We start from the raw sequence: 21,750 nt of genomic DNA, 5'->3' as shown, positions 1-21,750 counted from the left end.
ATTGAGGAGAAGCAAATTGCATGGAATATTTCAAGAGGGGGCATTCAGTTCTCTTGTTTTAGAATTTACTGCATTTATTAGGATTGCATTAGTGGTAGTTACCTAGATGCCAATAGTCCCTAGCTTCATTGGAGCTAAAAGAGCTAATATGTTACTATTTTTTGATAGGCAAGACTCTGACATAAGCCTTTTTACAACTGGATCATCAAGTTTAATCTGTAGGCTTGGGAGTGTGGCTGAAGTGGTAGAGCATTTGCTAGATAAGCAAGTCTCAAGTTCAAACTCCAGTACCACAAAGTAAATCTGCAGCAATACTATGAGATAGGTGCTGTATTACACCCCATTTCAGAGTCGAGCAAACTGAATCTTTGAGATTAAACTCTGGGAGTCACACACAACTAGAAGGGCAGCCCATGCTTGACTCCAGAGTTCTTTCTGTTGTATGTTCTATCTCTTACAGAATAGTTGGCTTATTGTTCTAGAACTCTTCTAGAACATAAGAATTAATATGATATACGTTGGTGATGTTATATGATATAGTAAGGAAAGTGAAATTTTCCTGTTGCAAGAATTTGCACTTGTTTGAGGTTTTTTTTTGCTGTATTACGTGGTAGTCATTGAAGTATTTTACTTATATGTCATTCATATTTCATCCTAAATCAGTTACATCTCTAGATTGACATTTGATTGCTTTGTAGGAAGTTGGGAACCTAGTGAGAAGCCCTGAGTTCAAATCCCAGTCCCACAAATAAAAAACTATTTGCAATGTGTATATGCATAGACCAAAAAAAGTTGAATAATTTGAACTGAGATGTACATTTGTTTGGTTCTTCAAGATATGTAAAACACTTACTACTGTTAAGGCAGATGTAGATTTTAAGAATAAAAATACCGACTGACTTCAAGGAAAATGTTGTCAAGAGTGATATTGTTAGGGAACATTATCTGTTCAATAGAACATTCTGCTCTATATCTGAGTGTCCAAAACAGTGCCACAAGCCACACTCAAGTATTGATGTGGGCTCTTGAAACATGGTCAGTGGGACTGAAGAACTGATTAAATTATAAAACTAGTGGCTACTTATTGGACAGCATGTATCTATAACCTAATACCTCATTTTATTACAAATTTTGTTTTAAGGAATAATACGCATGTTATAAGAAGCTTCATTACACAATATATACTTATATATGACCATGCTGGTGGTGTTGCTTTTCTGAGTCCTGGGTTGGTTTTGACCCACCCAGAAACTGTGACATGGTTTATAAAGCACTATTTTATGAATGGCAGCAAATAAATTAGCAATTGTAATTCAGTTTGTGGGTAGTGGTAAGTAGAAATTAAGTCAAGTCCAGTAAGTTTTGAGAGAAGTGGTTACTTTTTACTTGGGAGGGATGGCTTGGAAAGTCATTCCTGGAGAACAGCTGCAGGACCAGGGCATTTCACATGATAAAGGTGGTTTTAGCAAAACAGGAAGGTTAAGACTTTATTGAGCATGTGTTGAGTTGTGGGGGTGAGATGCAGCTAGAAAATGGGGTTGTATGCCTGTAATTCTAGCTACTTAAGAGGCAGAGATAAGGAGGTTTGAGGTTCAAAGCCACTCTGGGCATACAGTTTGTGAGACCCTATGTTGAAAAAAACCCCATCACAAAAAGGACTGGTGGAATGGCTCAAGGTGTAGGCCCTGAGTTCAAATGCCAGTACTGGAAAAAAAAATGGGGTTGGGTTAGAATGGGATGTGAGAAGCCCTAGGATCCATATTAAGAGATGTGTGCTTTATTGGTGATTGGTTTTGTTTGGAAAGTAGTTAGAAGCAAAACAGCTTCAGAGTTATTGTGGTACAATAGAGAATTAGCTATTCAAAAGGACTTACAAGGAAGTTGGGAACTTAATGTCTCAGAGCTAGTAAGTTTGGCTTTTTTTTTTTTCGGTACTGGGGCTTGAACTCAGGGCCTATACCTCAAGCCACTTCACTAGCCCTATTTTGTGAAGGGTTTTTTCGAGATAGGGTCTCATGAACTATTTGCCCCACCTGGCTTCAAACCGTGTTCTTCCTGATCTCTGTCTCCTGAATAGCTAGGATTACAGGCGTGAGCCACTGGGCCCAGCCAGAGCTAGTAAATTCTGAGATGAAAATTTGAAAAAAAAGGGCTGCAGGAAAATTTGAAGATGAATAACATTGCTTTATTTTGAGATTGAGGTTTTGGTGGGATACACCTTAGAAATTCCAATCTGGAGGTTTGTGGAAAGATGTAGGCCAAGGTTAGGCAGCCTTTTCTTTTCAAAGTGCGTTCTTCAAGGGCAATATAGTATGGGCTGTAATAGGAGAGACATTTAAGTGCTACTGAGAAGATTTTTTTTAAATTATTGTACTTGGATACATTTTGATACTTACAAAAGTTCTTACAATATATCATAGTTGGATTCACCCCCTCCATCATTTTCCTATATCCCCTCTTCCCTCCCATTCCTGGAATAGTTTCAACATGTCTAATTTTTCCATTAGGGTTGTTTATTTTAGTAAATTGTGGCATATTTGCAGAAGGCTAAGTTTGATACATGTGCTTTTGAGAGGGTTACTCCCAACACTTTATAGGCCTAAAGAGCTTAGGATTCAGAGAAAGTCTCATTAGGTTATACTATATCATTCCTGCTACTCCCCTCAACTCATACCATGCACAGATGCCTATAACTCTGAAAGACTGATTTTCTTTTTTTTGGTGGGACTGGATTTGCTGTTGCAAAGCAGGCGATCTGCTTGAGCCACACCTCAAGTTCATTTCGCTCTGGTTATTTTGAAGCTGGGGTCTTGGAAGCTATTTGCCTGGGCTGGCCTCAAACCGTGATCCTCCTGACCGTAGCCTCCCAACTAGCTAGAATTACAGATATGAGCAACTGGTCCCCAGCTGGAAAACAGGCTTTATATGATTCTTGACCCATTGCTAGAAAGGGTTACTGAGATCCAGAGAGGCCTGGCATTCTGCCAGTTTGCACAGGCCTAGTAAGTTTAATTCAGATAATTCTGAATAGGTCATTTACCATAGTCAGATTCGGACTAAAGCAGTAAGGCTCCAAGGCTCTTACTCATTTTCTTTTTTTGTGGGTGCTGTGAACTTTACTGATGGTATTGACAAAATAGGTTTCTAAGTACCTTCTCTTTTTATAGGGGGTTTGGGATGGAAACTGAGGAGGGGAGAGTCAGTATATTGGGGAACTGAACGTGGAGGGACTCCCTTGCAGCTGAGGGCCTCCTTCTTGCTGGGATGGGTGGTCCAGAGACTCTTATTCCTTGGAGGCCATGTGGACTGTAATGTCCACTACCCTGTTATGTCATTGTCTTTCCCAGAAATGAGCTTGATAAAGTGGTAGTTGAGGGTAATGCCAGCCTCAGCATCAAAGGTGGGAGAGTGGGTATTGCTGTTAAAGTCACAGGAGACATCCTGGTTTTTGGTATAGCCCAGGATGTCATTTAGGAGGCCTTGAAATGTCTACTTCTCCACTTTTATTTATTCGTTTTTGGCAGCACTGGGGTTTGAACTCAGGGCCTTGCACTTGGTAGGCAGGTGTTCTACCACTTGAGTCGCTCTCTCCACCAGCCCTTTTTTGTGATGGGTTTTTTTTTGTTTTTTTTTTTTGAGATAAATTCTCACGAAGCCTTTGCCCAGGGCTGGCTTTGGACTGCAATCCTCCTGATCTCTGTCCTCCTGAGTAGCTAGGATTATAGGCTTCACCACCTTTTTGATGTCATCATATTGGTACTTTCTCAAGTGGCAGGTCAGACCCTCCACTGATGTGTTGGGGGTGGCCATGCCAGTGAGCTTCCCATTCAGCTCTGGGATGACCTTGCTCACAGCTTTGGCAGTGCCAGTGGAGGCCAGGATGATGTTTAGGTTAGCCCCATAACCATTACACAACAGTTTAACAGAAGGGCTGTCCGTAGTCTTCTGGGTGGCAGTGATGGCATGGGATGTGGTCATGAGTCTCTCCATGATGCCAAAGTTGTCATGAATGACCTTGGCCTGGGAGGCTAAGCAGTTGTGCAAGAGCCAACGATCTTCTGGGAGTTGTCATACTTGTAATGGTTCATACTCATCACAGACATTGGGGGAGCAGCAGAAGGGGCAGAGATTATGATTCCTTTGGCTCCACCCTTCAAGTGAGCCCAAGCCTTCTCCATGGTAGTAAAGACACCTGTGGACTTCATAACATACTCAGCACCAGCATCACCCCGTTTGCTGTTGGCGGGATGTTGTTCCTGGAAGATGGAAATGACCTTCCTGTTGATGACAAGCTTCCCATTCTCAGCCTTCATTGTGCCATTGAACTTGTTATGGGTGGAGTCATACTGGAACATGTAGACCATGTAGTTGAGGTCAATGAGTGGGTCATTAATGGTGACTGTACCTACTTTGCCAGAGTTTAAAGCAGCTCTGGTGATCTGGTGCCCAGTACAATTGAATCCACTAACTCCGACCTTTACATCATGTCTCAGGGATGCAGCTGGCACTGCACTAGAAGATATGGCTGTCTGTTCAACAGTGAGGAGCACAGAGCCTCCAGAACACTTACTCATCTACTAGATTGGAAAAAGTAAGAGTTAAGGGAAGGTAGAGAAGATGACAGTTGCAGCGTAAAGAAAGTAAGGAGAAGGCAGACGCTGGTGGCTCACACCTGTAATTCTAGCTACTTGGGAGATTGATAGTGGGAGGATCAAGATCAAAGGCCAGCCTGGGTAAATAGTTCATCTCCAAAATAGACCAAAATGATCTGGAGCTGTGACTCAGCAGTAGAGTGCCTGCTTTTTGCAAGCATGAAACCCTGAGTTCAAACCCCAGTCCCATGAGGGAGGGAAGGAGGGGAGGGGAAGAGAAAGAATGAAAACACACAGGGCACAGTTATATAGAGGGATTAAAATGAAAAAAAAAATCCATGATAGTAAAAGCATCAACTCATAAACAACTGACTTTAAACTTAAGCAGTGTTTTTACCTTTAATCAGGTTTTACATTTTGCCTTCTAAAGCAGCAAACAGACCAATTCCATGTATGAATTGGTAATTTAGAAGTGGGAATGAAGTTTCTTATCAGTAATTCTGAATCCTTGAAAGTTATTTCTAGAAGATTACTTTTTACTTACTCAGTAGGGTAAGAGTTGTTTTTAGGGTTTGTGTTTTTGGTGGTTATCCACTTTTTTTTTTGAGACTGGGTCTCCATGTAGCCCGGGCTGCCTGGAACTTGCTTTCTAGCCCATGTTAGACTCCATCTAGTGTTCCTCCCGCTTCAGCCTCCCTAGTGCTGAAATTATAGGTTTGTACTACCATACCTGAAAGTGGTATTTAAATTACAAATCAAACCCAGGGCCTTGCACACTCTAGGCAGGTGCTCTGCCACTGATCTATATCCCCAGTCCCATGAACTGTCTTAAAAACAAGAATGTTTAATTGATACTAATGAGAGAGTGTATTGTTTTACAGTGGGATTCTGAACACAAGACTTGAATTAGGATGGAAGAGACTGGCTTGTTCACTCTGTAGTATTCTAGACAAGTGGTTATCATACCAGACATGCACCAAGTTTTATATGGCAGGACTTGTTCTAAGAGGCAGCCCATTCCATGGACAGTTTTATTCAATAGAAAAGGTCAAAATCATAAGACATAAAGTATACTATTAAAATATATGCTTTTCAGCTGAGATTCAGAAATCTTGCCTGCTGTGGTTTTGAATGTAATATTATAATGAAGTTTGATTCTTAAATGTTTGTTTTATCTTCTAGGGCTTGTATTTCTTTTGGTCCTAAGAATCGTTCGATTGGAGCAGCAGCTAAGAGCCAGGTAGAGTTTTGTTTTTTCTTAAATTGACTTATTTCTCTGTTCTTTGTTGTTCAGCAACTTGTATGTAGTACTGATAGGACTTAGGTACAGAACTGACAGAGTCATAATCTGTGTTTTCATGTACTCGAGTGGGAAGCAAACAATGGTGTAATACATAAACAAGTAACAGTGGTATAATATGTTTAATGAAGACTTCTAATGTAAATTTTTTGGGCAGTACTGGGGCTTGAACTCAGGGCTTCACACTTGCTAGACTTTACTAGGCAGGTGCTTTATCACTTGAGCCACCCCACCAGCCCTTGTATGTATGTTTTTTAGTACAATTTTTTTTAATTGAAATGCAAACTGCTTGTATGTATTTTGGCCCAGATTTTCTTTTTGGTTTTGGAGACAATCTCTATGTGGGCCAAGCTGGTCTCAATCTCACAATTTTCCTGCCTCAGCCTTTTTTTTTCTCCTCCTTCTTTTCTTTTGGTACTGGGGTTTGAACTCAGGGCCTTTACCTTGCGCCACTTTACTACCCTTTTTTGTGATGGGTTTTTTTTTCGAGGGAGTGTCTCACGAACTATTTGCCTGGACTGGCTTCGAACTGCACTCCTCCAGATCTCTGCCTCTTGAGTAGCTAGGATTACTGGAGTGAGCCACCAGTGCCTGGCTTTGCCTCAGCCTTAATCAAATTTCTCACATAAGAATATTTGATTTTTTTTCTTTTTTTAAATGCAGTGCTGGGATTTGAACTCTGCCTTGTGCTTGCAAGGCAGGTGCTGTTTCATTTGAGCCAGTTCTCCAGCCATCAAGGAAGTATATTAAAAGACTTGGCATGGGGTTGGGGATTTAGCTCAGTGGAAGAGTGCTTGCCTGGCAAGTGTAAGGCCCTGAGTTTGGTCCCCAGCACCAAAAAAAAAAAAAAAAAAAGACTTGGCATTAGTTTTCCCTTCTATTGTTTTTTTGGAGCAACATTTCATAATTGCTCATAATACAATCATATATGTGTTCTGTGTGAAAGCAACAGTAGCTGCCAATCTAAAAGTTTAGTTAGAAGGTTGAGAATGTTGCTGAATGTTCCACTATAGAAAAGAAGTCTTTGTGATGTTGGGATTTGAACTCAAGGTTTCATGGTGGTAAAGCAGAAGCCATGACTCCAGCCTCTCCCTCCCTTTTAAAGTTTTCTTTGTAAACCAAGAACCTGAGATATGCTGTTGTTTTTTATTTTTGTTTATTTATTTTTTTGAGTAACCAGAGCAGCAAAACCTTAAGAATTCTGTTATCCTGGATGTCTGAGGTGTCTGTAACATTAGAATTGCATGTTTTATCTCATTACACACAGTCTGGAGCAATACAAAGTGACTGTCTCTGGACCAGGCAGGGCTTAAAATTTAAGCACTTAAGAAAAAGGTGCTTGGTCAGTTGGTTTTCAATTAAATTATTAAATTTGGAGTTTTATATAAATTTGTGGTATCCTTTCTCCCCTCCTTTTCCCCCATCCCCCGCCAATTGGGGATTAAATTTAGGGTTTCATGCATATTAGGCAAGTATTCTATCACTTCAGCTATATATATCCCCTAGCCCTTTTTTTTTTTGTTTTTTTTGGTAGTATTGGGGTTTGAACTTAGGGCCTACATCTTAAATCACTCCACCAACCCTTTCTTGTGATGGGTTTTTTTGTTTGAGATAAAGTCTTGTGAACTATTTGCCCGGGTTGGCTTTGACCACGATCTTTCTCATCTCTGCCTTCTGAGTAGCTAGGATTACAATTGTGAGCCACTGGCTCCTGGCTTGCTTCTGTTTTTTGAGATAGGGTCTCAGCACTTTTTTGCGTAAGCCTGCCTTAGACTTGAGATCCTCCTGCCTCCCAAGTAGCTGGGCTTACAGATGTGTACCACTGTACTCATCTCCTTTATAGTCTTATTTGAGGAATGTTCAAAATATTTTAGGAGGGAATACAAAACAAATTTAGTGGTATTTTCAAGTGTCTTTTCTTTTAAAATTCCAGTGAATTCCCTTTTCTTTTTTTGGTGGTACAAGGGTTTGAACTCAGGGCCTCATACTTGCTAGGCAGGTGCTCTGCCAGCCTGTGTGTGTGTGTATGTAGGTGTAGTATTTTTGAGAGAGGGTCTTGTGAACTAGTTATTCAGGCTGGCTTTGAGCCATGATCCTTCTGATCTCTGCCTCCCAAGTAGCTGCAATTACAGGTGTGAGCCACCAGTGCCCAACGCTAGTGAATTCTTGTTACAAATCCTGCTTTCATTATTGAGAACAGTTACTGTAGTAAACTGGCTGTCGTGTTCTAGTTCTAAGTTGACATTGGGATATAGAGTTTCTCTTTGGCCGTCTGCTCAAGCAGGGCTTGATTTTTGGAGGCCTCTTTTTCTTTTTTTAACAAATGGACTTCTTTGTGCCTCTTGCCATAGCTGATGCACAAGAGCTCTGTAGTGTAGTATACCTGCCAGGACTTCTTACATCTCCTGCATTGGGAGGGGATGCACAAGTTCATTCTGGAATTTTTTGAATGTCTTTGGCAATATTCCACACCCCCCATATGTTATAGTTTATTCTAGAGGATTTAGAAAATGTAAATGCAAAAGTGTCAGCCATTTGGAAATCACCTATTCATATTATATAGAAATCATTGTTGATATCTTTTTTTAATGATGGGAATTAAACCTAGGACCTTGCACATGCTGTTACTAAGGTATGTTTCCAGTCTCATTTTCTCTCTTTCTGTGTGTATGTGCATGCGTGTAGGCGGACGTGTGTATTTTTGGTGTTACAGGGGTTTGAAGTCAAGGCCTCACATTCTTAAGCAAGTACTCTTATCACTTGAGCCACATCCACAGTCCTTTTTGCTTTAGTTATTTTTGCCCGGGACAGGTATGGACCATAATCCTACTTGTGATCCTTTGTGTACCTGGGACCACAAGTGTGTATCACAGTGCCTGGCTTATTTGTTGAGATGGAGTCTCCCTAACTTTTTGTTGGGGCCAGCCTCTTAACCATGATCCTCTACCTCCTTTGTAGCTCCCACTGTTAGCATCTTAACGTATAAACTTTTATATTCTTTCTAAGGATATGAATGTGCTTTTTCCTCCCTAAATAATTGATGTTATGCACATAGAAATGTGTGAAGACACATTTCCTAAAGAGATTTTTCCCCTCCAGTATTGGGGATTGAACCCAGGACTTCCCACATGCCAGGCTCTACCATAGGGTTACACCCCTAGATTTCTACTTAAAAAATCTTATATGTATTTCATTGTATGGATATACCAGAATTTATTTCACTTTTTTATGTTATTACAGCAATGTGGAGGCTGTTTTCTGGCTGTAGTTATAAATAATATTCTCCTACTGTCATTCTGCATTCAATTTTGTGTATTTCATGTGATAATTTTTCTTTTTTGGAAATTTTTTTTTTTTTGGCAATATTGGTGTTTGAACGCAGGCCTTCATGCTTGCTAGGCAGGCACTCTACCACTTGAGCCACCCCAACAGCCCTGTTTTGTGTTGGGTTTTTTTCATGATAGTGTCTCACCAACTGTTTGCTTGGGGCTGGCTCTGAACCTTGATCCTCCTGATCTCTGCCTCCTGCATAGCTAGGATTACAGGTGTGAGCCACCAGCTGCCTGCCGAAAGTTTAACTATAATTTCTGAATTGATATGTATTGCTGAATTTGTTCATTTTATGCAAACAGGTATTCAGAGTTTAAGAACAGAATCTTTATTTTTGTGGTTCTGGGGATTGGCTCACGGCTTTGTGCTTACTAGACAGCTGCTCTACTGCTTGAGCCCTGTCCATAGTTTCTGGACTTCAGGGAGAAGTAGGAAGAACTAGGTTCTGGTTTTAACCTTGCTGTTGAGGTACCCACGCAAGTACCTTGTTCCTGACTTAACATGCTTCTGGGTACCTTTCAGAAAGAAAATGGAAACCAAGAAAGAAACTTTGTAAAGTTAGAATGATGCTAACTTAATGAGACTGTTGAAAATTAAAAGCAGTCTTTGTACTCTGATTCTTTCTCTTAGGTGATTTCCAATGCAAAGAACACAGTCCAAGGATTTAAAAGATTCCATGGACGAGCATTCTCTGATCCGTTTGTGGAAGCAGAAAAATCTAATCTACCATATGATATTGTTCAGTTGTCCACTGGATTAACAGGTATAAAGGTAAGGTTCTTAAGATAGTTCCTTATGATTAAAAAGCAGTATTTTATCAGCTCAGTATAAGTATCTTTTCTGAGGCAAGTTGTTTTGTTTTTGTGGTATTGGGTTTTGAATTTAGGGCCCTAAGCTTGCTAGGCAAGTGCTCTGCCACTTGAGACATCCTTCCCAGACTTCTGATAAAAGTTGTAATAAAACTGTTTAGCAAAAGCTTTTGCTGGTAAAAACTGACTTTTTAAAAAATATTTTTTGTGGTATGGGGTTTGAACTCAGGGCTTTGCACTTGCCTGGGAAGTGCTCTACTATCTGAGCCACGCCTTAGGCCCTTTTTGCTTTAGTTTATTTTTCAGATAGGGCTGGCCTTAGGGTATGATTCTCCTACCTCTTCCTCCGGCTAGCTGGGAGAACAGGAATGCAGGTGCCCCACCATGCCTGGTCCACTCTTTGACTTTTTAAAATGACGTGGATATTGTTTGGGTGGTATAGTTAATAAGCATTGACCACTGAGGACCATGGTTTTATTTTCAAACAGCTGCTGTTTGTCTTGCTCTCACTGGGGCAGCCATGTTCTAGTGTGTGTTTAGGGAGTAGCTTGTGGCAGAACAAGCAAAAGATCGGTACTTTCAAGTCATTAGCCACATACATGGTTATGTTCTTGGTGGTAGGATTTTAGTTTGGAAAGAGATGTTCTCTTGGAAGAAGAAAGAGTTTGGTCTTTTTCTCTGGGACAAATGGAAGAATTTGTAAAGCCATAGTGAATTGATAACATAGGTGAGAGGCTGGGAGGTGGGTAGAAACATCTACCTCTCATATTTAGAGGTAGTAAGATGAATCTAGAATGGTGTGTGAACTTTCAAAGGCAAGTAGAACTTTTGGTGTTTGAAATACCCACACTGTACAAAGCAAAGCCAACAGGTGATGAGAGCAAGGTATTTGTGTCACTGTAGCAGAGAATTCAGTTGTATTTAGGAGGGAAAAAATTCTGATAACTAAGAATGATCACTGGGTTTACTTAAGATACGTGTGGCAATCTCAGAATAGCTTAAATGGCATGGTAAAGGATGAAACTGGAGTGCAAGGTGGGGGAAAAGGAAGGTGAAGAAATGAGGCATAACAGAGAATGGGTATTTGCAGATTGAGTCATAAGTATTGCAAAAAGCTGATGGAGAAAACTAGAAAGAGGATACAATAGGTTTAAGTACAAGGGGGCGGGGAATTGACCAATAATTAAGCAAATAGCTAATAAATTGTGGTAAAAAGGCCACTGTTTAGGAAGGGGCTAAGTGAGGGGGTGGGTTCCCTAGGTTCTTCCCATCTTTATCATGAAATGAAGTGAGAAGTTGTTAGCTTCCAAGCCACGATCAGTCATGATTGGGCTATGGAGTACGGAGAAAGTGGCACATAAGTTGGGGCAGCAGAACATTTTCTATTCTGGGGAGTAAGGGAATGTGGGATGGTTATCCTGGGCACGTCTTAACAACATTTAAAGTTTATAACTCTTATCAAGGTTACAAACTTATCCAGGTTAAGGTTTTATTTTGAAATGTTTTTTTCTTTGAGACTTGTTGATCATTTATTCAACAAATATTTATTGTGGCTGTCTAGGTGCTGGGGTAAATCAGACAAAAACTATGTTCTCATATTATATTGTAACCTAATTGGGGAGGTGAGTAATACAGTGAACACTGTAAACAAGTAAAATGCATAATATGTCAAATGCAAAATAGTTTCCATTACCAGCCTTTTTATGGAGGGCAATGTGGGTTGTGGTTAGCTATACCAATTTTTTTTCTGCACAGGTTATTGTCTCAGTTTTGTTGTTTTGCATTGTGGTCCTCCATCTTTGAGTATTATGTTTGAAAAGTATGTTAAAAAGCTAAAAGTAACATTCAAGTCAATAATCGCTTGCAGAAAGCTTTCTTCAGTTCCCTCTTATTTTCCACAAATAATGTTGAGGCATTGTTCTGTTTTCTTGCAGGTGACTTACATGGAAGAAGAGCGGAATTTTACCACTGAGCAAGTAACTGCCATGCTTTTGTCCAAACTGAAAGAGACAGCAGAAAGTGTTCTTAAGAAGCCTGTTGTTGATTGTGTTGTTTCGGTGAGTTTGGTCCCCATACAGTTTTAGGGACTTGCATCAAGAACCAAAGAGAAGCTCGCAAAACCCTATCTTGAAAAAAACCCATCACCAAAAAAAGGGCTGATGGAGTGGCTTAAAGTGTAGGCTGAGTTCAAACCCCAGTACTGCCAAAAAAAAAAAAAAAGAAGCAAAGAGAAGAAAACTATTACTAGCATGTAAAATTACTGTTTTTGTCTCAGGTCATAATGATTATTTTAAGAATTTTCTGAATTAGTCTCTCCCCACCCCTTTTTATTTTTTTGTTTTCGAGACGGGGTCTCGCTATGTGGCTTGGAACTCATGATCTTTCTACTTCAGCCTCCTCAGTGCTGGAATTGCAGTGCATTACAATGACCTACAAACTAGTCTTAATTTTCTCAAATAGTCTTTTCTGCCTGTAGCTTTTGCTCAGGTCTCCCTCCCTCCCTGGCGGTACTGGTTGCTAGGCAGGTGATCTAGCACTTGAGCCACTCCACTAGCCCTGTTTTGTGTTGGGTGTTTTCAAGATAGGGTCTCTCAAACTATTTGCCTGGGCTGGCTTTGAACTGCGATCCTCCTTATCTCTGCCTCCCGAATAGCTAGGATTACAGGCATGAGTCACTGATAACATGGCTTCAGATCGCCTTCATTATTCTGCCTGTTCTTCAAGGCTCAGCTCAAATATCATTTCTTCAAGATTTTTCCTATCACCTAGCGTAGAACCTGGGAAGGCGAAGCCACTTGTTTGAATTAGTTGGATGCTATAAATGGCTATCTTTTTCTCCTCTTCTAATTGCTCTCTGTATCTAGTAATAAAAGGCAGCAGTAGTCTTTACCTTGTCTTTCTCATATCCATGTTTAAATGGAAGCCTAGTTACTTGGAGTCTTGTCCTTAGTAGAGTCCTTAGAGGCTATTGAAATATGGATGGCTATGTTGTCTCTGTCATTGACCTTCTGCCAGTGTTATCTGATACATTAGCTCTGCGGCCTGTCTTGTCTTAATGTTGGTACATTGATTGACAAAGCAAGAACTGGTTGGGTTTTTCACCCTTGAGTCCTTGGGTATCTGGTAAAGTGGCACTGACACTTGTCAGTAATACAATTATTTATAGCCACATTCTGGGGATGCAAAGAAAAATAAAAATGCTATACCAGGGGCCCAGATTCAGTGTCCCTGATGCCTCAGTGACTGATGTGGTAGGTTCTGTATTAGATGTTTCCTACTTTCTTCAGCTTTCCTAGATTTGTCCTCATTCATCTAGTGCCCTTAACTTGGATCCTGAATTAAGTTGAAGTGAAATATATAGAAAGTAGTAGAATGCCTGGGTAACTTTTTCTAATTTGGAGGATTAAATTAAAAGGTAATACATTAAGACTTCTATGGAGGGAGATCATCAAGATCACACCGAATTTTGGTGATTTGCTAGGAGAATTCATGGATTCAGCATATAGCAGTACTCATGCTAAGATTTACCTAAAGTGAAAGAGCACAATGCAAAACCAATAAAGGGAAAAGAAGCACACAAGGGAACTGTTGGAGGAAACTAGACACAAGCTTTCAAGAGTCAGACAGAATGTACTTAATCCCTTCATGTGTATCAGCATGTTTCAAGAGTCCTCCACTTGGGAAATTGTCTGAGTCTCATACTCCAGGGATTTGATTTTTCATCTTTAAATTTTCTTTCAAGAAAGGATATTACTATTTAGCCTAGGCTGGTGTCGAATTTGTGGTCCTCCTGCCTCAGCCTCTAGGCTGTTGGGTTTTACAGACATGAGTCACTACACCCAGCATTAGGAAACTGTTTATTAATCAAGTTCCTTGATGCCAAGCAAGGGCCAATACTGCAAGCAGACCTTTATAAAGATAGCAGTCTCTTGCTGTTATATATCAATAACTTATGCTCTTGTTACTGTGGTGTTTTGTATTGTATGTTGTTTAATGCAATATATGTCTGTATATTTGTCCTGATGGTACTTATTAATATTCTAACCTTTTCCTACTGGTTTTGGAATACTCCCTTGATTATATACAGAATAAATTACTGTAGGTATTTGAGGGTGTTCCTAGATTTTATTAAAATGAAGTTCACCATGCAGTAAGCTTTTAAATTATGTTGTAGGTTCCTTGTTTCTATACTGATGCAGAAAGGCGATCAGTGATGGATGCAACACAGATTGCTGGTCTTAATTGCCTTCGATTAATGAATGAAACTACTGCAGGTAAGAAGGAACTATAGAATTACTACTTTTTTGAATTGTTAAATCTTGAAGGTTGTGAAATTTTAAAACTTTGGAGAGTTGTTTGCGCTTTATTTGCTTGTAGGATTGGCATCCTTGCTTACTACCTGTTTCTCATGAAGAATTAATCTGACCAGTATTTTTTCTGTACCCTCATAGTATATACCTTGGTGTTTAGTCACTACTTGTTTGGAAAGAAACACACTGTAACAATGCTTTGGTTTCAAGGTTTTTTTGTCTGACTTGTGGGCTGATAGTCAGAAATGGAGCATAAAACAGCTTCTTGGCAAACAGATGTATGGGAATGTTAACATGACACAGGGTAGAAGACATTGAGGAAAGTATGAGAGTGGGGGACTTGGTTTGGGAAAATTGACAAAGTACATTTGAAATTGTAAGTAAGGAAGCCTGAGTCATTTAACCTATTTAACCCTTTGAAGTTAACATTTCTCATGAATAAATTGTAAGATGTTGCTTATAAGGAATTTGATTCTAAAACATTACATACGATGCAGTTCTATTTGTTATTTATAAAACCTGTTTTTTTCCTACTTAAATGAATTTTATTATGTAGATGGTACATTATGTTGAACTTACTTTTTTTTCCCCTGTACAGTTGCTCTTGCATACGGAATCTATAAGCAAGATCTTCCTGCCTTAGAAGAGAAGCCAAGAAATGTAGTTTTTGTAGACATGGGGCATTCTGCTTATCAAGTGTCTGTATGTGCATTTAATAGAGGAAAACTGAAAGTAAGTATTTTTTCCAGAAGATTGTGTTACAAGTATAATTACACATCTTTGAGAGACAAAGAATTTCTCCTTGAGGAGAAAGCTCTTAAGATCCCTGAGTCTTATTTTTCTCATCTCTGTTATGGAGAAAATAGTGGTTACCTTGCAGGCTTATTATAGGAGGAGTCTGTAACTTGTATTCCCTTGGTGTATTTTGCACTGGGGATTGAGGGAATGTAAAGGTCCTCTCCTTTTGCTCTTGAGATTTGTAGTGTTCTGAAAGAAGGGTGGGTGCAAAAAAACTTAACTAGGAGTGATAATACAGGTTTCTGGAATGGAATTGTAGAAGTGTTAAAAGCAAAGAGAATAGTGACAATTACCTTAGATTTTGCTCATTTTCTGGTTGTTCCATGCTAAAGTATAAAATCAGTTCTTTTTTCTCCCCTGGTACTGGGGCTTGAACTCAGGGCCTACACCTTGAGCTGCTCCACCAGCCCTTTTACGTGATGGGTTTTTTTCAAGTTAGGGGCTTGCGAACTATTTGCCCAGGCTGGCTTTGAACCACGATCCTCCTGATCTCTGCCTCCTGAGTAGCTAGCATTACAGGTGTGAGCCCCTTGCACCTGGCATAAAATCAGTTCTTTGTCTAGCTAGATGATTTTAATGTTTGCTTCAGTTATTTGAATTTTGCATTAAGGATTTTGTTGCCAAAATTTAAGCCCTGCCCTTCAATTGGGAATGGGGTAGGGACAAATGTGAAGTTAAAAAAAAAATTTGGACATTTTGAGAATTGGTTCTACTTTATATTCTGGTTTATCTTATTTCTAGCTTTTTTTAATCAGGCAAATCTTGGTTGAGAAATGAAAGGTTTGTGATGTTTACAGCTATAAATTGAATTACAGTTCTGTTTAGACTTTATTAATAGAATTATTTCTAAAATTTATTCTGTACTTTCACTTTTTTAAAAAAAGTTATGACATCATGGGGTTTGATGGGATTTGGACTGTGGATTGTACACTTGCTAGGCAGGCACTCGTCTGCTTGAGCTGTAGCTCCAACTTTGTACTTTAAACTTTTTTAAACAGAAGATTCTGGGTATAATTTATATTTAGCCTAGTTTGGATCAGTAATGTGGGTTAGTGACCATTTGTGTTTGATTTTCTAAATTGACCTTCACTGTTGTCTGACACCTCAGCTTTTCCATACCTTTTGATTGCCTTTGTTTTATTTATTTATTGAGCAAAAGAGCAGAGATTTTATAAACAAAGAGGAAAAGAGAAAAGCCCCCATATAGGAGGGATCTCAGAAAGGCTGTGTCCTTGATTGCTTTTAAATTAAATTTTAAAATGTTCCTTATAAAGACACTTGCCAAATTTGAAAAACACATAAGTATAAAGAAAAGACATTGTTTATAATTTTGCCACTCTTTAGAAATTTGGTATATTCTAGCTTTTTAAGAAAAGAAGTGGATGCATACTATATTCTGTGTCCTAATTTTTTAAGTTCACGTTAAGAAAATTTCTTCATGATAAGTACATTGTTAGGAGATTTTGTTTACCTGTCTTCAGGTATTCAATCTATTTGATCTAGTTTGCTACTAATCTGCTACAGATTTGGAAAACAGAAAAAGTTTACTAGATTTCTGTTACATAGAAACAAAATTGTGGTTAATTAACTTCTGGAAATAAACTGATTGCTGTTCTTGGTATCAGTCACATCTTTGTGATAGTTAATAAGACTAGAAGTACCGGTGGAGTAGCTCAAGTGGTAGTGCCTGCCTAGCAAGCATGAAGCCTTGAGTTCAAACCCCAGAACCACCACCAAAAAAAAAAAAAAGAAAATAAAGTATGTACGTGGTATATTAATTGTTTTTGGCCTTGAATATAATTGCTATTGGAAGTCACATGTGGGAAGTGCATGGATTTTAAAATCAGGATGTGGCTCCCCCTTCTTCTGTGAACTCAGGACCTCCCGCTTGCGAGGCAGAAGCCACTTGAGCCATGCTTCCAGCCCCTCAAGATACGGTTTTGAAATCTACTTCTACCACTTTAGTAACTTTGTGACTTGCAGATTATTTCACCTGTCTAGATTTGTGTCATAAACTGTAAATAAGAGATTAATGTCTGTTTTTCACCATGTACTTTTAGTAGGGATTGATTAAATGACAAATGAACATTGCCTTGTTTCAACCTCAATGTATACGCCCTTGCATCTTTCATTTTTTTAAACCACATAATTATTTATCGTGATAAAGTTTTAAATTGATTGGTTAACTGTTGGATTAATTATCTTCCTTTTTCCCCTAAGGTTTTGGCTACAGCATTTGACACAACACTGGGAGGCAGAAAATTTGATGAGGTGTTAGTAAATCACTTCTGTGAAGAATTTGGGAAGAAATATAAGCTAGATATAAAGTCTAAAATTCGTGCATTATTACGACTGTCGCAAGAGTGTGAGAAACTCAAGAAATTGATGAGTGCAAATGCTTCAGACCTACCTTTGAGCATTGAATGTTTTATGAATGATGTTGATGTATCTGGAACTATGAATAGGTAACCATATTAACACATCTGTTCATTTATTCATTCATTTATTTATGGCGGTGCTGGAGTTTGCACTTAGGGCTTTAGCTTGCCACCTTTTTGTTTTTTATTTTTGAGTAGGGTCCTGCTTTTATGCCTGGGCCAATCTGGACCAGTCTCTTCCTCCCAAGTAGCTAGAATTATAGGCACGAGCTGCTGGCCATATTAATATTTTTATGTTAAAGTGAATTGTCATTTCTTTTGCCACTTACATTAACCTTATTTAGATAATTATTGAAATCATTATGGATGTTAATAATGGTTGTATGGGTAAAAGTTAAGAGTTTTGGGTGTTTTTTTGTACTTTTTGGTGGGACTGGAGTTTGAACTCAGGGCTTCACGCTTGCAAAGCAGGCATTCTACCACTGAGACACATCTGCAATCCATTTTGGCCTGGTCATTTTGGTGATGAGGTCTCAAAGTATTTGCCAGTTGGCCTTGAATCTTGATCCTCCCAATCTCATCCTCCCATACAGTGAGGATGAGCTATGAGTCACTGGTACGGAGACCCTGCTTTTTATGTGAGGGCTGGATTTGATTTTTCTGATAATGAAGACCAATGTTTCTGTTCTCATTTGGCACATGTTGCAAGTAGTTAGTTCTGAATTTAATTTAGCCATTGATTAAGAAATTGTTCTTTTGAGTGGTTCAGGATCACCAAAGGGCAATAGCACTGCAAGAATTCCGTATAGCACTGTAAGAATTCTGAGTAAATGATATATAGGACTATTCTCAGAAACACTCAGTATTATTGTTGCCTGAATTTGTTGCTAGGATGAAAAACTGAGATGTTCTTTTGGCTGTAAACTCTGTTGGTAGAACTCAGGCAAAACTGATGGTTTGTTTGGGGAAGTATGCCTGAGAGATCCTTAAATTATTTGAGATGGAGTTTATTGTTGACTGGTATCCAAGTTGGTTACTTGCCCTTTTCTCCTACTTGGAAGTAATGACTTTCATTTTTATTAATCTCTGTGTGTGTGGGTGTGGGTGTGTGTGTGTGATGGACTCTGGGAATAGACCGGTATGTTTTCCAGAAATTGTTAGTGAAATGTCATATCTTTATAATATGCAAGCAGATCTATATTAGGTAGTTTAGATTCTTTTTGGAAAATGCTTTGCCTGTGTACTCTTTTTATAAAAACAGGTTTTACATAATTAGAACAAGAGCTGTTACATTCTTTATAGCGGTCATTTAGACTTTTTATTAACTCTTTATTAGCCTATATTAATTATATGTAGGTTTCATTGCTGTATTTCCATACATGTACATATTGTACTTTGATCTCATTCACACCCCAAAATGTGAATGCTTCATGAATTTGTATATCATCCTTTCAAGAGGGCAATGCTAATCTTCTCTGTATTCCAAGTATGTGCTGCCAGAATGAACATGAGCCTTCATTTAGTCTTTAGTGTTCACTGCCAGTCTTTATTAATGAAACAAGACCATATCTGACATTACATTACATTAAATATTTCTTAATTAGCTTTTTTTCTTTTCTTTTTTTTTTTGGTGGTACTGGAGTTTAAACTCAGAGCTATGCTTCCAGTCCATTTTTGCAGATGCACACTATTTACCCGGCTTTTACTTGACCCATGATCCTCCTGATCTCAGCCTCCCAAGTAGTTTGGAGGCGTGAACCATTGCTGCCTGGTTTTGTGCCTGTCTTTTTTATTTTTATTTTTTGGCAGTACTAGAGTTTGAACTCAGGGCCTCCCTCTTGCTAGGCAGGCACTCTATCACTTGAGCCACTCTGCCAGCCCTAACTTCTTCTTTATATTTAAAAAAAAAAAATTGAGGTGAAATTCGCACACCATGTAACTGACCATAAATACCATTAAGTGGTATTTAGCAAATGCACAGTGTTGTGAAACAGCCATTTGTATATAGTAAAAAGACAAATTATTTTCATCCCAAAATAAAACCACATTCCACATAAGCATTTTCCATTCCTCCTTTCGTTTGTTTTTTTTTTGGTGGTAGTACTGGGGTTTGAACTCATGACTTTGCACTTGCAAGGCAAGTTCTCTATTGCTTGAGCCATGCCTCCAGCCCTCGTTTGTTTTTTTAGGGTTTGAACTCAAGACCTCATGCTTCATTTGAACTCAAGGCCTCATGGCAGGCCACTCTACGATCCCTCATTCTGCTTTCTTTATGGATTTACCTCTTCTCAATTTTTTTTTTTTTTCTTTCTTGGGGGGGCAGTTTTGAGGTTTGAACTCAGGGATTTGTGCTTGCTAGGCAGATATTCTACCACTTGAGCCATACCCCCTGGATATTTTGTATAAGTGGAATTAAATATTAAATAAGTTTTTGACATTTGTCCATATTTACGTATCATTACATTTTTGGGGGAGAGGGGCAACTAGTATTCAATTGTAAGGATATATCAAGTTTATCCATTCATCAGTTGATGGGCATTTGAGTTTTTCCTGCTTTTTAGCTATTTTGAACAGTGCTTTGAGAACATTTGTGAGCAAATACTTATTTTACTATCTGTTTTTAGTTCTTTTGAGTATATGCCTAAGAGTGGATTTGCTGCTCATGTGACTAATTCTGTGCTTTTTGAGAAATTGCCAAATTATTTTCTTTGGCAGTTACACTATTTTACACTCCCACCCACAATGTATAAGGATTCCACTTTTTTCACATTCTCAATACTTGTTCTTTGTTTTTTTTTTTTTTAATTATTGTCATCCCAGTGGGTTACGATTAGTTTTATGTTGTTCTTCATCATTTTGGCTTTTGGAAGGAACAGCACATGAGAACAGTGTTTAACTTTTTGCATGTTGAAGATAGTTTCTCATGTTTATACTTGAAAGGCACTTTAGCTGCATATATATAATGCATATATCTTTTTTTAAAGCATGTGTGTGTGTGTGTGTGTGTATATATATATATTACATATCTTTTTTTTTTTTTTGTGGCTCAGGGCCTACACCTTGAGCCACTCTGCTAGCCCTTTTTTGTGTTGGGATTTTTCAAAAAAGGGTCTTTCAAACTATTTGCCGAGGCTGGCAGCTGTAATCTTCCTGATCTCTGCCTCTCCTAGTAGCTAGTGCCCAGCTTGTTTTTCATTCATGTATATGATCTGTTCTTTTTACTGAAGTAGTGTAACATTTTGAGAGTCATTTAGTTGTACATAGCATTCATTCCTTATTTTGTGATACTGAATACTATGCCAGTATAGACTGGTTTTCTATTGCTGGGCACTTGCTTTTTAAAACTCCTACAAAAGTGTAAAAATTCTGGTTGCAATTGCTGTTAGCAGTCTTTTTGTCATACTTCTACCAATTTTTATTTTATTGAGATGTAACTTATAAAAGTCTTTTTTGTTTTGTGATACTGGGGTTTGAACTGAGGGCTTTGTGCTCGCTAGGCAGGCGGTCTAACACTTGAACCACACCTGCAGCCCATTTTGCTCTGGTTATTTTGCAGATGGGGTCTCACAAACTGTTTGCTTGAATTGCAATCCTCCTGATATCAGCCTCCCAAGTAGTTAGGATTACAGGCATGAGCCACTAGTGCCTGGCTGTTTCCACCTTTTGGCTATTAAGAATGATGCTGCTGCTTGTGAACATTCATGTGCATGTTTTTGCATGAGTTTGTGTCTTCGGTTCTTTTAGGTATATAGAGTGGAATTGCTGAGTCATATAACTCTTACGTTTTAACATTTTGAGGAAATGTCAAACTCTTTGTTTTCATTTTCATTTTATATTACCAAGGAATGTATGAGGGGGTCCAGTTTTCCACTTCCATGCCAACACTTTGTTTTTGATTATAGTCATTCATTCTGCATTGAAGTGGAATGTGATTTAACTTGTTTTTTTAATAGAGGCAAGTTTCTGGAAATGTGTGATGATCTCTTAGCTAGAGTGGAGCCACCACTTCGTAGTGTCTTGGAACAAGCCAGTAAGTATTTTCATGATTTGTGTATCTCATACTAAAAGTGTTGTTTATCCTTTCTCCCCCATCCCAAGCAGTTATACAAATATTTGTTGTTTGAACTCCTTCAGTTCCATATCTTCTCCCTGGGGTGCCTCTCTTCCCCGAAAGCAATCTTTTGATAAGTATGCAGGGAAATCTAAGAAGTTTCTCCAAAAACCTAACTTAGA

The 21,750-nt window shown here is 38.8% G+C and overlaps 1 protein-coding gene and 2 pseudogenes across 2 annotated transcripts in view; 1 reads left to right on the top strand and 2 right to left on the bottom strand.

Moving 5' to 3' along the window:
- Hspa4 (heat shock protein family A (Hsp70) member 4) overlaps window positions 1-21,750 on the top strand; it is a 45,421-nt gene that overhangs the window by 7,289 nt on the left and 16,382 nt on the right. The window contains exons 1-8 of one of the 2 annotated variants that reach the window (XM_074057198.1): window positions 4,470-4,591; window positions 5,775-5,832; window positions 9,853-9,993; window positions 11,966-12,088; window positions 14,206-14,305; window positions 14,940-15,073; window positions 17,360-17,604; window positions 21,471-21,547. In XM_074057198.1, coding sequence (XP_073913299.1) covers window positions 4,485-4,591; window positions 5,775-5,832; window positions 9,853-9,993; window positions 11,966-12,088; window positions 14,206-14,305; window positions 14,940-15,073; window positions 17,360-17,604; window positions 21,471-21,547 — 985 coding nt within the window. In that variant the 5' untranslated portion in view covers window positions 4,470-4,484. Of the gene's footprint in view, window positions 1-4,469; window positions 4,592-5,774; window positions 5,833-9,852; window positions 9,994-11,965; window positions 12,089-14,205; window positions 14,306-14,939; window positions 15,074-17,359; window positions 17,605-21,470; window positions 21,548-21,750 lie in introns of those variants that run through there. The other variant, XM_074057197.1, reaches the window with a different exon arrangement.
- Window positions 3,284-4,475, bottom strand: LOC109696609 (glyceraldehyde-3-phosphate dehydrogenase-like; annotated as a pseudogene).
- On the bottom strand, window positions 18,930-19,024 carry LOC141418314 (U6 spliceosomal RNA; annotated as a pseudogene).

The sequence above is a fragment of the Castor canadensis genome, chromosome 16 (genome assembly GCF_047511655.1).
Source record: "Castor canadensis chromosome 16, mCasCan1.hap1v2, whole genome shotgun sequence".
Taxonomy (NCBI): Eukaryota; Metazoa; Chordata; class Mammalia; order Rodentia; family Castoridae; genus Castor; species Castor canadensis.
Note: the sequence above shows the minus strand (reverse complement) of the source record. Positions and strands in the feature narration are given on the sequence as shown.